This window comes from Podarcis filfolensis, assembly GCF_964270895.1.
Source record: "Podarcis filfolensis genome assembly, chromosome: 2".
NCBI classification, from domain to species: Eukaryota; Metazoa; Chordata; class Lepidosauria; order Squamata; family Lacertidae; genus Podarcis; species Podarcis filfolensis.
Genome location: NC_139605.1, coordinates 11,248,301 through 11,269,724, shown reverse-complemented (window position 1 = coordinate 11,269,724; position 21,424 = coordinate 11,248,301). Strand labels below are relative to the sequence as shown.

The 21,424-nt window shown below is 47.9% G+C and overlaps 1 protein-coding gene across 5 annotated transcripts in view; it reads left to right on the top strand.

The window, feature by feature from the left end:
• The window catches only part of AGPAT1 (1-acylglycerol-3-phosphate O-acyltransferase 1), a 52,438-nt gene extending 31,331 nt beyond the window's left edge, over positions 1-21,107 (top strand). For 4 of the 5 annotated variants that reach the window (XM_083602371.1, XM_083602374.1, XM_083602372.1 and 1 more), the window contains exons 2-7: positions 4,723-4,912; positions 12,550-12,683; positions 14,724-14,899; positions 16,168-16,263; positions 17,887-17,959; positions 18,664-21,107. In XM_083602371.1, the coding sequence (XP_083458497.1) occupies positions 4,723-4,912; positions 12,550-12,683; positions 14,724-14,899; positions 16,168-16,263; positions 17,887-17,959; positions 18,664-18,806 (812 nt within the window). In that variant the 3' untranslated portion in view covers positions 18,807-21,107. Of the gene's footprint in view, positions 1-584; positions 632-4,722; positions 4,913-12,549; positions 12,684-14,723; positions 14,900-16,167; positions 16,264-17,886; positions 17,960-18,663 lie in introns of those variants that run through there. The other variant, XM_083602373.1, reaches the window with a different exon arrangement.
• Positions 21,108-21,424: the final 317 nt, after the last annotated feature.

The window sequence follows — 21,424 nt, the reverse complement described above, 5'->3', positions numbered from 1 at the left end:
ACATATTTCCACGTTTCTGCCATAAAGTACTGCCAAATCTTTCAGCGGCAGCTCTGTGCTGGAAGCGACCACTGGGCTGGAGGGGATAAGCTGGAAATCTCACTATCTCTGGCATGAAGCAGGAATCTGTTTCCTACATTCCATCCCAGTGTGTGTATCCCCCCCCCCTTCTTATCTCTTCCTCTCCCCATTCCCACTTTGCCTTTGGCATGCTGGGATCTTGCTGGGGCAAGTTTCCAGGTTGGTTACCCAAGACAAATGACACTGAACTCTGCGTTCTCCTCCTGGCCCCTCTGATGTTCCTGTCAGGATAATAATGCCGGGACCTGAGCTTATGCCAGAAGCAAAGTCTCCAGGGAAAACCTATTATTATTATTATTATTATTATTATTATTATTATTATTATTATTGCCTGGTCCTGCCCGCCTGGAATCTAAAAGCCAGAGGCAGCTCCTCCTCCTCCTCCTCCTCCTCTTCTTCTTCCTGTTGGTCAGAAATTTCATTCTCTTTGACCAGACTCGATCCCCAGTCCAAGATATTCATTTCCTCACTTGCCTGAGTCGGAGTGGGGAGTTGCAGTTCCTTCTGGTGGGGAAGAGACGTTTTTCTTAAGCCATGTGGTGCCATTCAGGTATGTGAGGATGAACTTAAGCTCCTTGGAGGAAGGGGTAGCTCAGGAAAGGGCCTTTTCAGTACTGGCCCCGACTTGGTGGAACGCTCTGTCACAAGCGACCAGGGCCCTGCGGGACTTGACATCTTTCCGCAGGGCCTGCAAGACAGAGCTGTTCCGCCTGGCCTTTGGTTTGGACTCAGTCTGACCCTTATGTTTCCCTCCCCTTATGGTTTTGATCTATGGGCTACTATTAAAATGAGGCTGCATTTTAAATTATATTTTAACCTGTATTTTAAATTGGGTTCTCCCCCCCCCCATTATGTTTTTACTGTAGTTTTACTGGTGTTAGCCGCCCTGAGCCGGGGAGGGCAGGGTATAAATAAAATTCATCATTATTATTATTATTATTATTATTATTATTATTATTACCTAAGACTCTTAATCATGGGTCTGGGCCTCAAAAGATTCCTGCATTGCAGGGGGTTGGACTAGATGACCCTTGGTGTCCCCTTCAGCTATATGATTCTATGAAATAAAATACTAAAGCTTAACTGTTTACCCTGTGCCATCGCTATACTAATCTCAGTGCGTCCGCTTATAGGGTCTTGTGACAGTCTTCTTGTTTAGCCACTTATTTAGGGAAATGTTTGGTTTTGAGGAAACTGACCTACTATGTATGCATTTTGCAATTTGATTTGAAATCTTTTTAGTTGTGTTTGTGTTTAATTATTACTTTGGTTTGGTTTGTGTTTTGATATTGTTTAGCTCCTTTTGGCTCCCTATACTCTCCCCCCCCCCGCCTCAAATGAATAAGGGGAAAACTGTGGAGGGGCAAGGGGGCGGTTATTGGTTTGGTTTGTTCTTGTTTTTATTATGCATTTTATGTTTATCTTCTGTTTTTATGGTGTGAACCGCCCTGAGATTGACAGATGAAGGGCATTATACAAATTTAATAAAAAAATAATGCTCATGACAGTATGAAATAGCCTTGAGCTCTTTTTCATCCTCCTCCTCCTCCTCCTCCTCCTCCTCCTCCTCATCATCATCATCACCATCATTTATTATTTATACCCCGCTTATCTGTCTGGGTTTCCTCAGCCACTCTGGGCAGTTCTAAATAGAAAATTTAAAGCACAATAAAACATTAAAAACTTTCTGATACAGGGCTGCCTTCAGATGTCTTCTAAAAGTTGGATAGTTGTTTATTTCCTTGACATTCCACAGGGTGGGTGCCACTACCGAGAAGGCTCTCTGCCTTCAGACATAACTTGTTCATGGAAACAAATTATTAAGCAATGGCAAAAATAGGCTACAGTGGTGCCTCGCAAGACGAAATTAATTCGTTCCGCGAGTTGTGTCGTCTAGCGATTTTTTTCGTCTTGCGGAGCGCGGATTTGCTGGGTATTAACGGCTTTAAGAAAAAGGAAGCAAACTCGCAAGACGTTTTCGTCTTGGGAAGCAAGCCCATAGGGGAAATCGTCTTGCGAAGCAACGCAAAAAACGAAAAACCCTTTGGTCTTGCGCGTTTTTCGTCTTGCGAGGCATTCGTCTTGCGAGGTACCACTGTACAATCATTTAAAACTGAAGAAATTGCCCCCCCCCCTAAAAATCGACATCTTCTGTGTTGAAAGCCAGGATCAGCAGTGTGTCTATAACATTCACTGATAGCTGTGTTACCAAGGTGCATCTGGAAGTTGCCAGGTACCCCTCTGTGGGGAGGTGACCCCACAACTTAGGGGCTGCCACAAAACAGGCCCTCTCCTGGGCCACCCCTACCCTCCAAGCCTCTGAGGGTAGTGAAACAACCAAGAGGGTTTGTTTAACACGTGAGCCCCTTGAATTGAGCCCGGAAACAACCAGTGCCACTGTTTTAAAACGGATGTTGTGCGAGATGCAAACGGAACCGCAGCTGGTAACCTGGGCGCTGCATTTTGGACCCCTTGAAGTTTTTGAGCCGTCTTCAAGGGCAGCCCCATGTAGGGTGCTCTGCAGCCATCTAGTCTGGAAGTTACTGCAGCATGCAGTACAGTGGCCAAGTATCTGTGCCCCCAAGTGGCAAACTCTCAGGAGCTGGGAAAAGGCACGCATGTGGGTGGGTGGAGAGAGATAGGGCACAAACAAAGGAACGCAGGGCATTTGGCAGCTTGTCTCCTAGCACGGTTGGGTTGCTGGATTCCTTGATGTGTGGTTGCAAAACTATTGATTTCCCAGGCGGCTGCCCAGCCTGCCTGCCAGCTGCCCTGAGCTTTTCCCTCCATCATTGCTCCTTGGCGTCAGTGCCCTGCACTTGCCTCTCTTGTTTTTCAGTGCACATTAGCAGGATGGTTTGAATGGACAGACCATAGTGTATGTTGCAATAGTGCTGTGGGAAAGTGGAGGGGGAGTGTGTGTGTTTTAAAGCTTAAAAAAAAAAAAAAGGTAAAGGACCTCTGACAGTTAAGTCCAGTCGCAGATGACTCTGGGATTGCGGTGCTCATCTCGCTTTACTGGCCGAGGGAGCCGACGTTTGTCCGCAGACAGTTTTTCTGGGTCATGTGGCCAGCATGACTAAGCCGCTTCTGGCGAACCAGAGCAGCACACAGAAACACCGTTTACGTTCCCGCCACAGAGGTACCTATTTATCTACTTGCACTTTGACGTGCTTTCGAACTGCTAGGTTGGCAGGAGCAAGGACTGAGCAACAGGAGCTCACCCCGTTGCGGGGATTCGAACTGCTGATCTTCTGATCGGCAAGTCCTAGGCTCAGTGGTTTAACCCACAGCACCACCCGTGTCCCTTTATTTTAAAGCTAGATTGTGGTAAAAATCTTTGGAAAGAATATTATTATTATTTATTTATTATTGAATTTATATACTGCCCTATACCCGGAGGTCTCAGGGCGGTTCACAGAAGAAAATCAAAATATAAAACCACAAATATATATAATAAAAATAAAAACAACAACTTGTTTGCTGGCTCTCATCCAGTCCTTTACTAAGGCGAGACACTGGTCCAGAATAAATCTGGGACTCAACTACATTAGTCAAAAAACAGCATTTTGAATGTGTTAGAAACATGCAACACCAGATGGCGCCGGAGAGCAAAAAAAATTCTATGTGATTTTCCATAGTGTTTTTTCTCCTGTGTGTGGATCCATTCCTGGTGGAATCTCAGGTGCCACATTTGTGGGTTGTTGTTTTTTTGGTGTGTGTGTGTTTGTACTTGCAAGGGACTGCATAAAAATACCCTACTCCTGCAATCTTAGGACAGAAGCTTGCAAAATGGTGTAAATTAAGGAACCTGCCACACTTGCTTATCAGAGAAGATCTCTGGGTGTCGACTTTGTGTGGCCTCAAGACAGAAATTTGATGGTTTGACAGCACAGCAAAAGTCTGCCCATTCAAGAGGGGCTTACAGGTCTTCTCTGAGTGGGGAATGGTGCCTTCTAGCTGTAGTTCGCTTTGCCATGCACCAAGCTTAAGCAGTGAAGATGCAGAAGGGTATATCGGAGTCATGATCACACACGAGGTGCTGGGTGTCCCTAGTGCAACACTTCTCTCGGTGCAGCTATGAGCTCACTTGAACATCTTTGGCCAATTCCCATATCCCAACTGACGGCCGTGCCAACCCGAGAAGTGAAACAAACACAGTGTTATGAATTATTATGTATGCTATAACTTAATTTCATGATTTTGTTATGGATATACATTTTTATAGAAACTGCTTTTAGGGGGGTTGTGTTTGGCATGCAGCGCTTACAAGAATCTAAAATATCTATTAATGATGATTGTTTTGACCATTTTAATCTCTGAGTTTTAATCCATTTCATTCTATTGCTATGCTAACTTTTTGACAGTTTTGAATTGTTGTTAAATTTATTTGTCGTGTCTTTTCGAAAGCTTCCTTGAGGGGTTTTTTTAAAAGCAACAACAACAACAAGCGGTGCATAAATATTATGAAAATTTATATGCTGCTTAATTGCAGCCGTCTCTCAGCAGTGTTTGATAAGTGTAACAAATACAACAGAGATAAAACAAAACCCAATGAAAAGCAAGCTATAAAATGGAAGAATAGCTTTAAAATGGCTGCTGAAATAGAAACGGAGTTAACTCTTTCCCTCCCCCCTGCAGGGACAATGGAGATTTCGCTGGGCCAGGGGCTCCTCATTTTGTTCCTGGTGGTGGTCCCGCTTCTCTACGAATGGAGTACCACCTTCAAGTACTTCTGCAAGATGGCATTCTACAACAGCTACATCCTCTTCCTGGCCGTCATCGTCATCCCTATTTGCGCAGTCCGTGGGCGCAACGTGGAGAATATGAAGTAAGCACAAGAGTTTGTTTGTTTGTGTGTATTAGGCTCTTTGGGCGGCATTCAGCTAACACATTCTGCTAGCACAGGGATTTTCATTCATGCAGTGCGACTCCCCCTGTTCCCTTCCACCTTCCCCAAATATGCTCCAGAGTGTTTGGGGGGAAACCCCTAGAACAGATTTAGGGGGCCCATGGGGGACGGAGGCTTGGGGAACAATGTTCTTCCATGCCAAAGGTAATCCCTGTGCTGGCGGGATGTTCACATAGCGAGCACAAAGGTGGGTGCAGCCCTTGTTGTGTTTGGGCGGGGGACGGGACGGGACGACTCGTAAATCTTTTGTTGGAAGATTGGGCATGACTCTGCTTGCCGAGAGAGGAGGAAGAGGGGGAAGGAAATGCAACTTAGAAATGTTAAATTGATTGTAAAGCTAATGAAATGTTTAGACTTGAAAAATATAAACTAAAACTTAAGAAGAAAGAGGTTTTTTGCATGGGGTTAAGGCAGGCAGATGGGTGGCGCTGTGCGTTAAACCACAGAGCCTAGGACTTGCCAATCAGAAGGTCGGCGGTTCGAATCCCCACGACGGGGTGAGCTCCCGTTCCTTGGTCCCAGCTCCTGCCAACCTAGCAGTTCGAAAGCACGTCAAAGTGCAAGTACATAAATAGGTACTGCTCCTGCGGGAATGTAAACGGCATTTCTGTGCGCTGCTCTGGTTCGCCAGAAGCGGCTTAGTCATGCTGGCCACATGACCCAGAAGCTGTACGCCTGCTCCTTCGGCCAATAAAGCAAGATGAGTGCCGCAACCCCAGAGTCGGTCACGACTGGACCTAATGGTCAGGGGTCCCTTTACCTTTACCTTTAAGGCAGGCAGAACAATGGACCTCCTGACTCTGATACTATCCCTGTGCCTGTTAACCGGAAGGTTGGTGGTTCGAGACTGCCCAGGGACGGCTGTGGGCAGGAAATCGATTAGATGACTCGTGGGGTCCCTTCCAACGCTTTGATTTTATGTAGCCTCTGACCTCTTTTCTGGCCTCCCTCTCCTTTTAAAAATTCAGACGTCTATGTCGTAGGTTGCATCCTGTTTACAACTTGCTCACGTTTCCTCCTCAGACCTCAAGGTGAGAGGTCACCTTGAATCTATCATCGGAAAACAGAGAAGCAAGCATGGCTCCTTTTGTCTTCGATTAGTTAGGTTAGAACTAGAACACTTTTCTATCCAGGTTCTGAGCTTCCCAGAATAAAGCTATTTTTCTTACTCTGCTCTGTGTGCAATTGCAACAAGTGACGTCTACTCTCTAACCAGATTCACAAGTTGTACAATGTACACTCTGCATGTCAAAGAGCTCCAAGCGGCTATTCGTTTCAGTTTCCATAACTTTGGTATCTCTGTGTAATGTGACTTAAGTTACACAGAGCATTTTTCATATTTGTACCACGATACTTTGGAGGAGGGATGGGCAGAAGGTAAATTGGGTTCTACTGGTACATCTCTGAGCGATTTATTCTGAAAGCATTTATGAACTGCTTAATGTTTTAAAAACCTCTTAAGCGGCATGCAATCTGAAAAAAAAACCATGTCGCCAAAATACAAACCTATAACCAATACAAACACAGAATAAAACACACGTTAAAAAGCATTAAAAGGTTTGGGATGTAGCTTTGGTTGAAAAGCTTGGGAATAAATTTTAAGAGGACAGGGCGGCTGGGGTGGGTGGGTGTCAGCTTCGCCTTTGAGCCAGTGCCAACGACTGGGCTCAACCTCTTCAAGCCCGACTGGGCCAGGCGAGCTGGAAAAGCACTTCCAGAGACCTTCCACTGCAGGGAGCAGGTCTAAGTGCTGTGGACTCACAATTCAGAGCTGTGAGCACCAAACTCACTTCCAGAAGTCAGCGGAGCACAGCAGAGCATGAACCACACGAACGATAGCTCTGAAGTATAACTTCTTTTATTCTCTACAGCTACTGCATAAACTCACGACTAATCAGAGACGCTGGACTGATTGTTACAGCTGCTTGAGCAGTCACCTTATCTATATACAGATAACACTCAGACTCCCTTTGAAGTCAGGCTGGAGCGAAAGAAGTAATGAGCAAAATCCGCCCCCTCCTTTCTGAAACATTGCCAGCAGATTCTTGCAATGGGAGGGGTGAAACATCTGGATCTGAATGGTGTGATTTTGTAGTGTATTTGAACGAGGAAATTCACGACAGAATAGCCCCCATCTCAGTATGTTGCTATGTAGAAATTATAGTTCTTTGTGCTGGTTGAAATAGGAAGAACAATACTGACACTTGTTATCTCTTTGCACTTTGTAAAAAATAATTCCTGCATTATTTGTGTTACTCTCTAGAACTGAGTTTTATTTGCAGTTTTAAGCTTTTCCCATTACGAGTATCTATAGATAAAATCAGTTTGTTTATTTTTTATTTTTTTAATTTATTTTATTTAACATAATGATTACAAAATAGAAGCAAAATACTGCAAATACATACATATATATTTCAGATAAGCACACATATATAAAAAAGAACAGAAAAGAAAAAAGGAAGCAAAGAAAAAAGATAAAGATAAAAGAAGAAGAAAAAGAAGAAGAAAAGTTGGAAGAATTTCTTCCAAATTTATTCTACAAATATCTCAATAATAAAATTTCATTGATTGACTTCCATCGCTTACACTGCACTTCCTATATACATTTTAAGCAAAATTGTATCTGTTATTCCGTATTTTCCCCATACAATCTCATACAAATATTCTAATCAACAAGTTTTCTAAATCTTTCATAAATCTATTCTAAACACAACCAATACCTTACATTTAATCTTTGTCTACATAAATAATCATTTAAACGTTTCCATTGTTTCTGGAATATCTGTAGATAAAATCAGTTTAATGCGGTTTGCTCTGCACCCTTCCGTGATAGCTTTTGGCCTAGCTGGAATGTCCCCACAGACTCGGACGATGCCTCTTCTTTCCTTAGATTAAGGATAGAACAGGGTAAACTAGCCTACTGCACAAAGGTAAATTTCGCATTAATTTTATTTGCCAACTTTTGTCTCTGGCCCTGCCTACCACTGACATTTGTCCTTCTGGAATTTTGCTCTGAACGGAATGTGGGCTACATGGACCTGTGGCTTGGTTTTAGCGAGCAGTGCGGCTTAAGGACTGAAGGCGAGTCTTAGGGGCAGATTTGGCAGATATCATAGAATCACAAGTTGGAAGGGACCCAGGGGTCATCTAGCCCAGCCCTCTTGAATGCAGGAATTTCAGCCAAATCATCCATGACAGAGGACCATCCAACCTCTGCTTAAATGCCTCCAAGGAAGCTTCGAGAATTTTAAATATATATATATAAAGCGGTATAGAAATAAAACGAACCACCACCAGCACAACAAAATTCATTGTAAACAAAGAGGTACCTAGACATTCCGTTGTGTAACCTGGGTTTAAGGTGCCATTTGACGATTAACATATATATGTGAGACGTAGGGGGTTAGGCGATCTTTTAGGTATGTGGAGTGCCACAGGGAGGCATCTTGGACTTCACCTGAGGCAGCCAAATGTCTTGTGGCAGCTGCTTCTTACATGGTTATATGCAGGTTGGCCTCCTGTGGACTTTGTTGTTGTTGTTGTTGTTGTTTAGTCGTTTAGTCGTGTCCGACTCTTTGTGACCCCATGGACCAGAGCACGCCAGGCACTTCTGTCTTCCACTGCCTCCCGCAGTTTAGTCAGACTCATGTTTGTAGCTTCGAAGACACTATCCAACCATCTCGTCCTCTGTCGTCCCCTTCTCCTTGTGCCCTCCATCTTTCCCAACATCAGGGTCTTTTCCAGGGAGTCTTCTCTTTTCATGAGGTGGCCAAAGTATTGGAGCCTCAGCTTCAGGATCTGTCCTTCCAGTGAGCACTCAGGGCTGATTTCCTTAAGAATGGATAGGTTTGATCTTCTTGCAGTCCATGGGACTCTCAAGAGTCTCCTCCAGCACCATAATTCAAAAGCATCCATTCTTCGACGATCAGCCTTCTTTATGGTCCAGCTCTCACTTCCATACATCACTACTGGGAAAACCATGGCTTTTACTATACGGACCTTTGTTGGCAAGGTGATGTCTCTACTTTTTAAAATGCTGTCTAGGTTGGTCATTGCTTTCCTCCCAAGAAGCAGGCGTCTCTTAATTTCGTGGCTGCTGTCACCATCTGCAGTGATCATGGAACCCAAGAAAGTAAAATCTCTCACTGCCTCCATTTCTTCTCCTTCTATTTGCCAGGAGGTGATGGGACCAGTGGCCATGATCTTCGTTTTTTTGATGTTGAGCTTCAGACCATATTTTGCGCTCTCCTCTTTTACCCTCAATAAAAGGTTCTTTAATTCCTCCTCACTTTCTGCCATCAAGGTTGTGTCATCTGCATATCTGAGGTTGTTGATATTTCTTCCAGCAATCTTAATTCCGGCTAGGGATTCATCCAGCCCAGCCTTTCACATGATGAATTCTGCATATAAGTTAAATAACCAGGGAGACAATATACAGCCTTGTCGTACTCCTTTCCCAATTTTGAACCAATCAGTTGTTCCATATCCAGTTCTAACTGTAGCTTCTTGTCCCACATAGAGATTTCTCAGGAGACAGATGAGGTGATCAGGCACTCCCATTTCTTTAAGAACTTGCCATAGTTTGCTGTGGTCAACACAGTCAAAGGCTTTTGCATAGTCAATGAAGCAGAAGTAGATGTCTTTCTGGAACTCTCTGGCTTTCTCCATAATCCAGCGCATGTTTGCAATTTGGTCTCTGGTTCCTCTGCCTCTTCTAAATCCAGCTTGCACTTCTGGGAGTTCTCGGTCCACATACTGCTTGAGCCTTCCTTGTAGAATTTTAAGCATAACCTTGCTAGCGTGTGAAATGAGTGCAATTGTGCGGTAGTTGGAGCATTCTTTAGCACTGCCCTTCTTTGGGATTGGGATGTAGACTGATCTTCTCCAATCCTCTGGCCACTGCTGAGTTTTCCAAACTTGCTGGCATATTGAGTGTAGCACCTTAACAGCATCATCTTTTAAAATTTTAAATAGTTCAGCTGGAATACCATCACTTCCACTGGCCTTGTTATTTGCAGTGCTTTCTAAGGCCCATTTGACTTCACTCTCCAGGATGTCTGGCTCAAGGTCAGCAACCCCACTACCTGGGGTGTACGAGGCATCCATTTCTTTCTGGTATAATTCCTCTGTGTATTCTTGCCACCTCTTCTTGATGTCTTCTGCTTCTGTTAGGTCCTTACCACTTTTGTCCTTTATTATGGCAATCTTTGAACGAAATGTTCCTTTCATATCTCCAATTTTCTTGAACAGATGTCTGGTTCTTCCCATTCTGTTGTTTTCCTCTATTTCTTTGCATTGCTCGTTTAAGAAGGCCTTCTTATCTCTCCTTGCTATTTTTTGGAAATCTGCATTCAATTTCCTGTATCTTTCTCTATCTCCCTCGCATTTTGCTTGCCTTCTCTCCCCCGCTATTTGTAAGGCCTCATTGGACAGCCACTTTGCTTTCTTGCATTTCCTTTTCATTGGGATGGTTTTCGTTGCTGCCTCCTGTATAATGTTGCGAGCCTCCATCCATAGTTCTTCAGGCACTCTGTCTAGCAAATCTAAATCCTTAAACCTGTTCCTCACTTCCACTGTGTATTCATAAGGGATTTGATTTAGATTGTATCTTACCGGCCCAGTGGTTTTTCCTACTTTCTTCAGTTTAAGCTTGAATTTTGCTATAAGAAGCTGATGATCCGAGCCACAGTCAGCTCCAGGTCTTGTTTTTGCTGACTGTATTGAGCTTCTCCATCTTTGGCTGCAGAGAATATAATCAATCTGATTTCGATGCTGCCCATCTGGTGATGTCCACGTGTAGAGTCGTCTCTTGTGTTGTTGGAAAAGCGTGTTTGTGATGACCAGCTTGTTCTCTTGACAGAACTCTATTAGCCTTTGCCCTGCTTCATTTTGCTCTCCAAGGCCAAACTTGCCCGTTGTTCCTTTTATCTCTTGATTCCCTACTTTAGCATTCCAATCCCCTATAATGAGAAGAACATCCTTCTTTGGTGTCACTTCTATAAGGTGTTGTAAGTCTTCATAGAATTGGTCAATTTCAGTTTCTTCAGCACCAGTAGTTGGTGCATAAACTTGGATTACTGTTATGTTAAAAGGTCTGCCTTGGATTCGTATCGAGATCATTCTATCATTTTTGAGATTGCATCCCAGTACAGCTTTCGCCACTCTTTTGTTGACTATGAGGGCCACTCCATTTCTTTTCCGGGTTTCTTGCCCACAGTAGTAGATATGATGGTCATCCGAACTGAATTCGCCCATTCCTGTCCATTTTAGTTCACTGATGCCCAGGATGTCAATATTTATTCTTGCCATCTCATTTTTGACCACATCCAACTTACCCAGGTTCATGGTTCTTACATTCCAGGTTCCTATGCAATATTTTTCTTTACAGCATTGGACTTTCCTTTCGCTTCCAGGCATATCTGCAACTGAACGTCCTTTCGGCTTTAGCCCAGCCGCTTCATCAGCTCTGGATCTACTTGTACTTGTCCTCCGCTCTTCCCCAGTAGCATGTTGGACACCTTCCGACCTGAGGGGCTCATCTTCCAGCGTCATAACTTTTATATGCCTGTTGTCTTTGTCCATGGAGTTTTCTTGGCAGGGATACTGGAGTGGCTTGCCGGTTCCTCCTCCAGGTGGATCACGTTTGGTCAAAACTCTCCACTATGACCTGTTCATCTTGGGTGCCCTGCTCGGCATAGTTCATAGCTTCTCTGAGTTCTTCAAGCCCCTTCGCCACGGCAAGGCAGTGATCCATGAAGGGGGGCAGTGATCCATGAAGGGGCCTGTGGACTTTACCTTTACTGTATTGGTAGAAAGAGGAGAGCCAATAAAAACAACTTCTTGCTGCTTTGGTATTTTGAAAAGTGTAAGCTGCATTGAACAACACTGGCCTCTAGAGGGAGCATGAGCACTCCAGACACCTCAGTGCCTCAACAATTATTTTTGACTGACAGCTTATTTTTTAATATTATTATTTGTATTTATTAGATATTTACACCACCCTTCAACAAAAGATCTCAGGGCAGTTCACAAGATAAAAACACAAATAAATAGCGAAACAACAGCAACAAAATAGTAACCCGCACTCCCACAAATGCATTTAAAAGGTTGTGGCAAATTAATCATCCGAAGGCCCAGTTGAAGAGGAATGTTTTTGCCTGGCACCTAAAAATATACAGTGGAACCTTGGTTCTCAAATGCCTTGGTTCTCGAACATTTTGGCTCCCGAACGCCGAAAACCCAAAAGTATTCCGGTTTTCGAATATTTATTGGAAGCTGAACGTCCGATTCCGCTGTCGGCTATTGTTTCCACGGCGCCGGCGCCAATCGGAAGCCGCGCCTTGGTTTTTGAACGTTTCAGTAGTCGAACGGACTTCTGGAACAGATTACGTTCGAGAACCAAGGTGCCACTGTATAATGAAGGCACTGGGTAAACCTTCCAGAAGGGAAGATGGCAAACAGTTGTTGTTGTTGTTGTCATCAGCGACTGCGGTGCATTGAGGTGCGGAAGTCGCAGGTGAACAAGTTTTCTTCTCTCTTTTCTTTTCCATCTCCAGGATAATCCGGTCCATGATGCTACATGTGAAATACCTGTACGGGATCAAGATTGATGTGCGGGGGACAGAGAACTTCAACATCAAGCAGCCTTACGTGATTGTGTCCAACCATCAGAGCTCGCTTGACTTGCTCGGTACGCCTGGGCAGGGGGGAAGGGGGTCTGGGTAGGTGGCCAGAACTTGAGTAGAAAACCCCTTGTGGCCTCTCCTGTCAGTCCATTTTACCATACCACTAAATTATTAAGAGTTCCTGCCCACTTTAAAGCAATCTTCATTGGTTTCCAGGGACACGGGTGGCGCTGTGGGTTAAACCACAAAACCTAGAACTTGCTGATCAGAAGGTTGGCGGTTCGAATCCCCGCGACGGGGTGAGCTCCCATTGCTCAGTCCCTGCTCCTGCCAACCTAGCAGTTCGAAAGCATGTCAAAGTGCAAGTAGATAAATAGGTACCGTTCCAGCAGGAAGGTAAACGGCATTTCCGTACGCTGCTCTGGTTCGCCAGAAGCAGCTTAGTCATGCTGGCCACATGACCCGGAAGCTGTACGCCGGCTCCCTCGGCCAATAAAGCGAGATGAGCGCTGCAACCCCAGAGTCGGCCACGACTGGACCTAATGGTCAGTGGTCCCTTTACCTTAGCCGGGAAAGCTCCCAGAGTGGCTGAAAGGGATGAGGAGAGAAGAGAGAGAGGGAGAAAGCAACCTCAGGCACCGGGTCTTAAATTCACAGGTTCTCACAATGACCAGCAGAATAGATGTTCATGGGAATGACTTCTTGAGGCAAGCTGGTCTCTCACCCTTTACCTTTACCTTACGTTGGTTTCTAAGCAGGTGCAGGGAGACTTTGGACCCCTAGATGTTCAAAGAATTGTAAGATTGGAAGCGACCATGAGCTTCACCTAGCCCAGTGCTTTTTTCCTGGGGGGACGCATACCCATAAACATTTTGTGCATCTAAGTTTGGCCTCATTGAGGGGCAGTATTTCAATATGAGAAGGAAAATGAGAGTACCCCTAAACATTTTTTTTAGGAAAAAAAGCGTTGACCTAGCCCAACCGCCCCTGCAGTTCAGGAATCTTTTGACGAATGTGGGGTTCGAACCTGCAGCCCTGGAGTTCAAAGTCTCATGCTGAACTACAACAACTTCCATCAGCCCCAGTAAGCGTGGCCTGCAGCCAGGGATGGTGGCAGTTGGCAGCCAAAAACGTCTGGGGAGCCAAAGGTTCCCCACACCTGATTTGCAGAGCTAGGAAGGCATCTTCAAAAGTCTTCTTCTTTGGCGATCACTCGTAGCCGAGTAAGATTGTCTTTCATAAACACGGTTTTAACAGTGAGTCCGTAAGTGACTGTGGAGGCCAATTCTGGATCCACACATCCTTCCACAGTGGGGACATTGGTTTCCGGGTGGGAGCTGATCACGGTGTGGATTTGCCAAGCATGCCTTCCTCTTAGCATGTTTCTCCCTTGCGTCCTGAGTTTGAGTGTCTTCAAAGCCCACGACACCTTTGGTAAAGGCTGTTCTCCAGTTGCAGCGCTCATAGCCCAGTGTTTCCCAGTTGTCAGTGTTTATGCTACATTTTTTAGATTTGCCTTGAGAGAGTCCTTAAACCTGTTTCGTTGACCACCAGCATTATGCTTTCCATTTTTAAGTTCGGAATAGAGGAGTTGCTTTGGAAGACGATCATCAGGCCTGATTATCAAAAGTAATTTAGTCTGCGATAGCCAACCCTCCAGATGTGACTGAACCATAACTCCTGTTCCCCTTGGCCGCCGTCTGCTGAGAGTCAAACAACATCCAGAGGGGACTGCATTGGCTGCCTCAAATTTTGTTGAATTTTGCACAGGAAGGGAGTCCAGGAAGGGTGAAAACGTTTTTAAAAATTTGCTTTTACATCCCAGTGGGGAACCTGTGGCCCTACAGAAGGTTCTGAGGCTCCTAACAGCCTCCAGGCAGCATGGTCCAGTGGTCAGGGAAGATGGGCGTTGTAGTCAACAAGATACAAATTGCCGCAGATTCGCAGATTCCCCACCTCTGGTTTACTGGGCCTTTGCTGTGCCACCAGGCCATGGTCGCCCCCAACCAGTGTTCTGGCACATAGTGGGCTGGGCGGCCTTGATCTGTTGCCGTGGCTAACCTTCCCGCTTTCCTCCCTCTCCGTTGCCCTGTCCCGCCCTGCAGGGATGATGGAAGTCTTGCCCGACCGGTGTGTGCCAATCGCCAAGAAGGAGCTGATGTACATGGGCACGGTGGGGCTGGCGTGCTGGCTAGGGGGCATCATCTTCATCAACCGCAAGAAAACCGACGACGCCATTAGCGTCATGGCGGAGACGGCGCAAACCATGCTGTGTGAGGATGTGAGTGTTGCTGGAGCGGGAGAGGGGGGCTGCCTACATTTTGGGGAATCGTGGGGGATCTGGAGGCGGGTGGTAGGAAGGGATTGCGAAGTGGGATTGTGTCTCTGTCGTGGCTGGGTGTACAGGATGGAGCAAGAGAGTTAATATCAATTATTTCCCCCAAAATTCATAAGGGTGTGCGCCTGGGTACCGGCCTCTTGGAATTTCCCATTGTGTTTAAATGCTAACTTGCTGGTGCAGCCCTTTTGGGCAGAGAGTGGGAGAGAGGGAAGTTTGCCATTGTAGCATTCGGCTCTTAATCACAGTGGTTCCTTGGTTCCCGAATGGCTTAGTTGCTGAACAAATCGGCTCCCGAACGCCCCAAACCTGGAGGTAAGTGTTCCAGTTTGCAAACGTTTTTCGGAAGCCGAATGTCCGCCGCGGCTTCCGCTTGAGTGCAGGAAGCTCCTGCAGCCAACTGGAAGCCGCGCTTTGGTTTTCGAATGGTTTCGGGAGTCAAACGGACTCCCGGAATGGACTAAGTTTGAGAACCAAGGTACCACTGTACTGGTACAGTCTCCTCCGTGGGTGGAACACACCATCTTGGAGTGCACAAGGCGGAGGGAAATGCTTTTGTAGGAAAACAAACCGGCCTCAAGCTCTCTCCGCAGAGAAGGGCTTTTTGGATTTGCTCTGTGGCAGTTTAGCCGTCTGCTAAATCGACAATGCTGCAGGACGGAGTGTGTGGATTGCGACATCTATTTGGCCAAACAGATTGTCCATTTTTAGAGGCAGTGTAGCTCCAGATACAAGTTTCTGGGACCCAAACAACAGTGGAGGGATGTTCTGCTCATGTGCTTCTGCTTGGGAAACAATATCCTGGGCCGGATCCAGGCTGGGCTCTTCTTATGGTGGGTTCTTGTGCTGGGTCTCTAGCAGCCACTGGGGAAAGCTTTTTCGGCTTGGGGAATAGGAGGGCACAGAAAGGAACCCCTTTACAGTGGTACCTTGGGTTAAGAACTTAATTCATTCCAGAGGTCCGTTCTTAACCTGAAACTGTTCTTAACCTGAAGCACCACTTTAGCTAATGGGGCCTTCTGCGGCTGCTGCGCCACCGGAGCCCGATTTCTGTTCTCATCCTGAAGCAAAGTTCTTAACCCAAGGTACTATTTCTGGGTTAGCAGAGTCTGTAACCTGAAGCGTATGTAACCCGAGGTACCACTGTAGCTGTATTTGTGCAGCCTGCAGCTACTTATGTTCCTTCCTTTTCTCCTCTGACCCCCCTGCAGGTTCGGGTCTGGGTGTTCCCCGAAGGCACCAGGAACCACAACGGCTCCATGCTGCCCTTCAAGCGGGGTGCCTTCCATTTGGCTGTGCAAGCCCAGGTAGGGAGTCCTTCCCTCTTTACTTAGGCGTGGGGGCGACTCGAGCTGCAACCCCCTGTGCGGTTTTGCCCTCTGAAATCCAGCAGGGGTGACCTCTGAGCCAACGCACATATTGTGTGTCTTGTTAAGGTTGCAGAGCAGCAGGTTAAGAGCCAGGAAGCCACCTCCAAGTCTCTCCTCCGCCACTGACTTGCCAAGCGGTCTCTGCCACACCACTTCCTCTCTCTTTCGGCCTTGACCTCTCCCAACAGGGATAATTGTACTTCGCAGGGCTGTTTTGTAGTTTGGATTTGATATCCCGCTTTATCACTACCCGAAGGAGTCTCAAAGCGGCTAACATTCTCCTTTCCCTTCCTCCCCCAAAACAAACACTCTGTGAGGTGAGTGGGGCTGAGAGACTTCAGAGAAGTGTGACTGGCCCAAGGTCACCCAGCAGCTGCAGGTGGAGGAGCGGAGACACGAACCCGGTTCCCCAGATTACGAGTCCACCGCTCTTAACCACTACACCAAAGATTAGCAGGAAGATGTATGCAAAGCATGAACCAGGAGCGCTGCTTTTATTTTTGTAAGCCAAAGAAAGGTGTCTTAGAGAGAGTCAGAATATTGGTCTGCCTGACTCTGTATTGCCTAAACCAGGGTGTCCCAAGCTTGGGTCTTGCATCTGTTTTTGGACTACAACTCCCATTATCCCTGGCTAGCAAGGCCAGTGGTCAGGAAAGATGGGAATTGTAGTCCATAAACAGTGGGAGACCCAAGTTTGGGAAACACTGGCCTAAACGGACTGTCTGTGGGTATCCAGGGTTTCAGAGGCAGAGTCCTTTCATTTCATAGAATTGCAGAGTTGGAAGGGACCCCAGGGACCAACGTCCCTGCAATGCAGGAATCTCAGCCATGCAGCGCATGGTTATAAAAGTAGAGGAAACCAGTGCGGCTGTAAAAGAAAACCGCTCCAAGTCGTACGGAACAGAGTCGATGCCGGAAAAGAGGTGGGCACCATTCAGTGAAGCACCTGAGGTGTCAAAAAGTGCAAAGAGGTGTGTTTTCATAACAAAAAACTTAGCATTCCTATGGCACTATTCAGAGAATTGGGTGCACTGCCTTTTTTCAGTCCTTGCAAAGGCCTTAATAGGTTAGACCAGGGGTCTGCAACCTTTAAGACAAAAAGAGCCACTTGGACCGAAGAAAAAAAAACTGGGAGCCGCAAAACCACTGCGACATTTAAAACAGTGGGGAGTGTCGGGGCACACAATGCGCCTCCTCCCCTCGCTAGTATCCGCCCCGGAGCCATGGCAAAGGTGTAAAAGAGCCACATGCGGCTCTGGAGCCGCGGGTTGCTGACCCCTGGGTTAGACCATGACAGGAGAGAAAGAAGGAAGGAGGGAGGGAAGAAAGAGCTGAAAAAGGAGGGAGGAAGATTTTTCTCGATTTCTCATAACGCTGGAACCCGCTTCATGCAGCACACAGTTAAACTCTGGGATTCGTTTCCCAAAAGATGTCACGACAGCCACCAAATCAAAACAACTTTTAAAAGATGTTTAGACACCTTTTTTTTAAAACAGCCCTCCCTGAAGTGTATTATCTTTTTGTCATCTTCCCGCTGTCCCTCCCTCCCCACCTTTCCAGGTTCCTATCATCCCAGTTGTGATCTCATCGTATCGGGATTTCTACAGTAAGAAGGAAAGGCGTTTCACCACGGGTGAGTCCAGCCTTCTGGCTGCTTTTCCCTCCCTTCCCTTATCCCCACGGACGAGGCTGGTTCTGACAATCCTGTGGCCGCTCACTGGCTGTTGTGGTAGGGTCTTCTGAAGGTGGGTGATGTAATTTTGGGGGTTAAATAGCTTTGAGTGTTTTCAGTGCTGCTTTCAATAGGGCTACTTAGCTGGCGGTTTTATAAAATAGGTAAATCAATCATACATTTTTAGTTGTACAGTCATACCTCGGGTTACAGACGCTTCAGGTTGCGTTTTTTCGGGTTACGGACCGCCAAAACCCGGAAGTACTGGAAAGGGTTACTTCTGGGTTTTGGCAGTCGTGCATGCGCGAAGCGCTAAATCGCGCTTTGCGCATGTACAGAAGTGCCGAATCGCACCCTGCATGTGTGCAGACGCGCCACTGCGGGTTGTGAACGTGCATCCCGCACGGATCGCGTTCGCAACCCAAGCGTCCACTGTATCTGTTTAAATTTACGCTGTGAGCTGACTTGGGAGGAAAGCAGGAATATGAAGTTAGCAGGCAAATAAATGAAAATAATTAAATACCCCCTGCCCTGCCTCTTTGCAGCCTGCATACTTAACACTTTTCTTTTTCTTTCCTTCTCTCTCCCTTTCTGCCCCCCACCTGGTCCGGCTACATCACCACGGCCCCTTTCCGCTGCCTCCGTCTTCTCCTCCTCCGGCGCAGGGCGCTGCACGGTCCAGATCCTGCCTCCCATGCCTACGCGGGAGCTGGTGGCTGAAGACGTGCCGGCACTGACAGATCGCGTGCGCCAGGCCATGCTCATTGCCTTTGAGGGGCTCTCGGTGGAGCTGGGTGCCCCGCAATGACCCCCTTTTACTACTTCCTCCCTCCCAACATCCGGCCCTAGAGAGAGACAGAGAGAGAGGAGCTTATGGGGTGGGGACTGGGAACAGCTTTGCGCCCACTGGGACGGGGGCCATGGCAGAAGAGGGTGACGTTAACTCCCCAGCGGCCAAGCCGGGACCAGGAGTGGCAGGGGCGGTGACGGGAGCGGCCCACACTACAACCAAACTCGGAGATTTGCAAGCTGGGGCGGGCTTAGCCTGGCCACGCCCACAAGGAGCCGCAGGGGCGGAGTTGATCCCAGCCACGCCCGCTTCCACCTTTCGGACCAGAATTCTCCCCTCCCACAACCAGGTAGATGGCGCAGCCCTCTTCCCGCCAGGTCTTCTTCCCCTCATCCGTTTCTGTCGATGTGAACTGTTCCGCTCGAGCTTCTCGGACTGGACCACTCCAGCCCCGTTCCGGGGGCGGGGAGCATTTTGTGGGCTGACCCACAGGCACCGTCTAAACAGAACCACTCCTCGAACCCTGCAGAGGGAAGATCCATCCCGGCGGACCTCTGGGGGACGAGATGGGCGCAGGGCAGGTTCTGAGTGCGAACACTGCAAAATGTGAAGCCGGGTTGCGGGCTGGTTGCAAACACCCCGCTGGCCTTTCACGAAGGGGGGGGGGGTGTTTGCGTGTGAGATAAGGGAATGGGCACGATCGATTGATCTGCTCCATCTTGCCTGCGGTGGGAGTGAGGCTGCGACAAACCACTCCAGAGCTCCCCGAGGAGGGGAGCTGTGCGGACTGCGACCCACCCGGGCCTTGGACTGACCAGCAGCTCTAATAAAACGGTGGACAAGACTACCTCCCTCTGTGAAAGGGGCACGGCGAATGGGGGAACTGCGGCGGGGTGGGGGGCTGGGGACACACAAAGAATGTGACTCTGTATTGGCTCTTTTCAGTCACCCGGTGGGTGAAACGAGGGAACGAAAGAGCAGCTTTGCGGGGAGGGGGGGGGGTTGCGGTGTGTCTCGCGGGGAGGTGGGGGGGCTAAAATAATATGGGCTGACCCTGTGGAACCCAGTTTATGGGACCAGCCCTCGACCCAGTTGATGTGGGGCGGAAATTAGGGATGCTACTTTGGGGGAAAGCGAAAGCAGGAACGTGAGAAGAAGCCCCTTTCCTGACAGCCTCTCTGGGCCTGTTACTTTTGTGTTGGTTAAAATATTTTAACTGCCCTGCGAAAGGGGAAGCAAGCCTGCCCTTACCCGAGCTGCGTCAACGTGGCAGCCTGCTTTCCTGGCTCCAGTTGGAGGCACTGGGCACTGCAAACTCTCATTTTTGGTCTCGGAGGTGGGCAGAGGGGAGGTACGTTTGTGTGCTCCCTCTGTGGCAAAATATGGCAGGAAGGCTGAGGTCTTGGGACAGGGCATTGGGGAAGGGCAACCAGTGTTTGGGTGCGGGGTCGCTAGGCCGAATTTTTTTTGGGGGGAAGGGGTGCATAACATGGAGGAGGGGGCTAGTGGCATGAGGCTGGTGCCCTTTAGCCAATTGGGCCAAGCAGGAATTAAAGCGTGGTGGTGGCAGTTGATGCGGCACCCTTCAGCTATTACTGGACTACAATTCCCATCATCCTTCACCACAGGCCACGTTGGCTGGGGCTGATGGGAGTCGGGGTACTGCAGCCGCTGGAGGGCACCTCGTTGCCTGGCCTACTCCACGGCCTCAGGCAGAGGAAAAAGCCTTTCCCGGACCTGTTCTCTCTAGCCCTGGGGCTGATGGGAGTTGTAGTCCAGGTGATCGGGAGGGTGCCATGTTGGTGCCCCATAAGGCCTGGGATGGAGGAGAGACTAATTGGGGGCAGTCAGATGCATGCACTTCCTGTGCACGCTTCCTGGGACTGGAGTGGATTTCTGTGTGCAGCTATATTTTTTATGAGGGTGGGCCATTAGGATTGGGGAGAGGCTATAATTTTGGGATGAGAGACCCCTCTATTGTGGGGGGCAGGCGTGCTTGGGGAGCTGTTTCAGGGAACGTGCGCTTGTTCATGGGGTGGGTGGGATTTTGCCAAATATTCCCTGCTTTGGGGGGAAGAGGGGTGGCTGCCTCTGCTCCTCTCCTGCCTTTGGGGAATTCCCCCTCCTTGATATATTTCTGTCCTCTCCCCAGTTGGAGACCCAGTTGCCTATCCCTCCCGCCAGATGCCCTTCCGGGGGGGGCTGTTGATGTCGGGGGAGCGTCGATGTGGGGAGGGGGCGACGGGCAAAAGGGGCATCACCAAGTCCATGTTCCTAAGACCTTCCTGCTTTTAATAAAGACCCTCAAACAAGCCCCCACCATTGCAACGCGTCTCGCTCTGTGTCTCTAGCAGATAAAGGTGGGGTTTTGTGTGATGGTGGGGTCCTGTAACCTTTGCCTTTGGCACCTTTTCAGAGATGTTGCGGTTCAGCTGCAGGCAAAGGCTTTCTGTGCATCTGCTGCAGGCGTTACCAGAATTGCAGGCTATTTACCTGCAGGGAAGCGGGTGGTGCTGTGGGTTAAACCACAGAGCCTAGGACTTGCTGATCAGAAGGTCGGAGGTTCGAATTTCCGCGATGGGGTGAGCTCCCGTTGCTTGGTCCCTGCTCCTGCCAACCTAGCAGTTCGAAAGCAC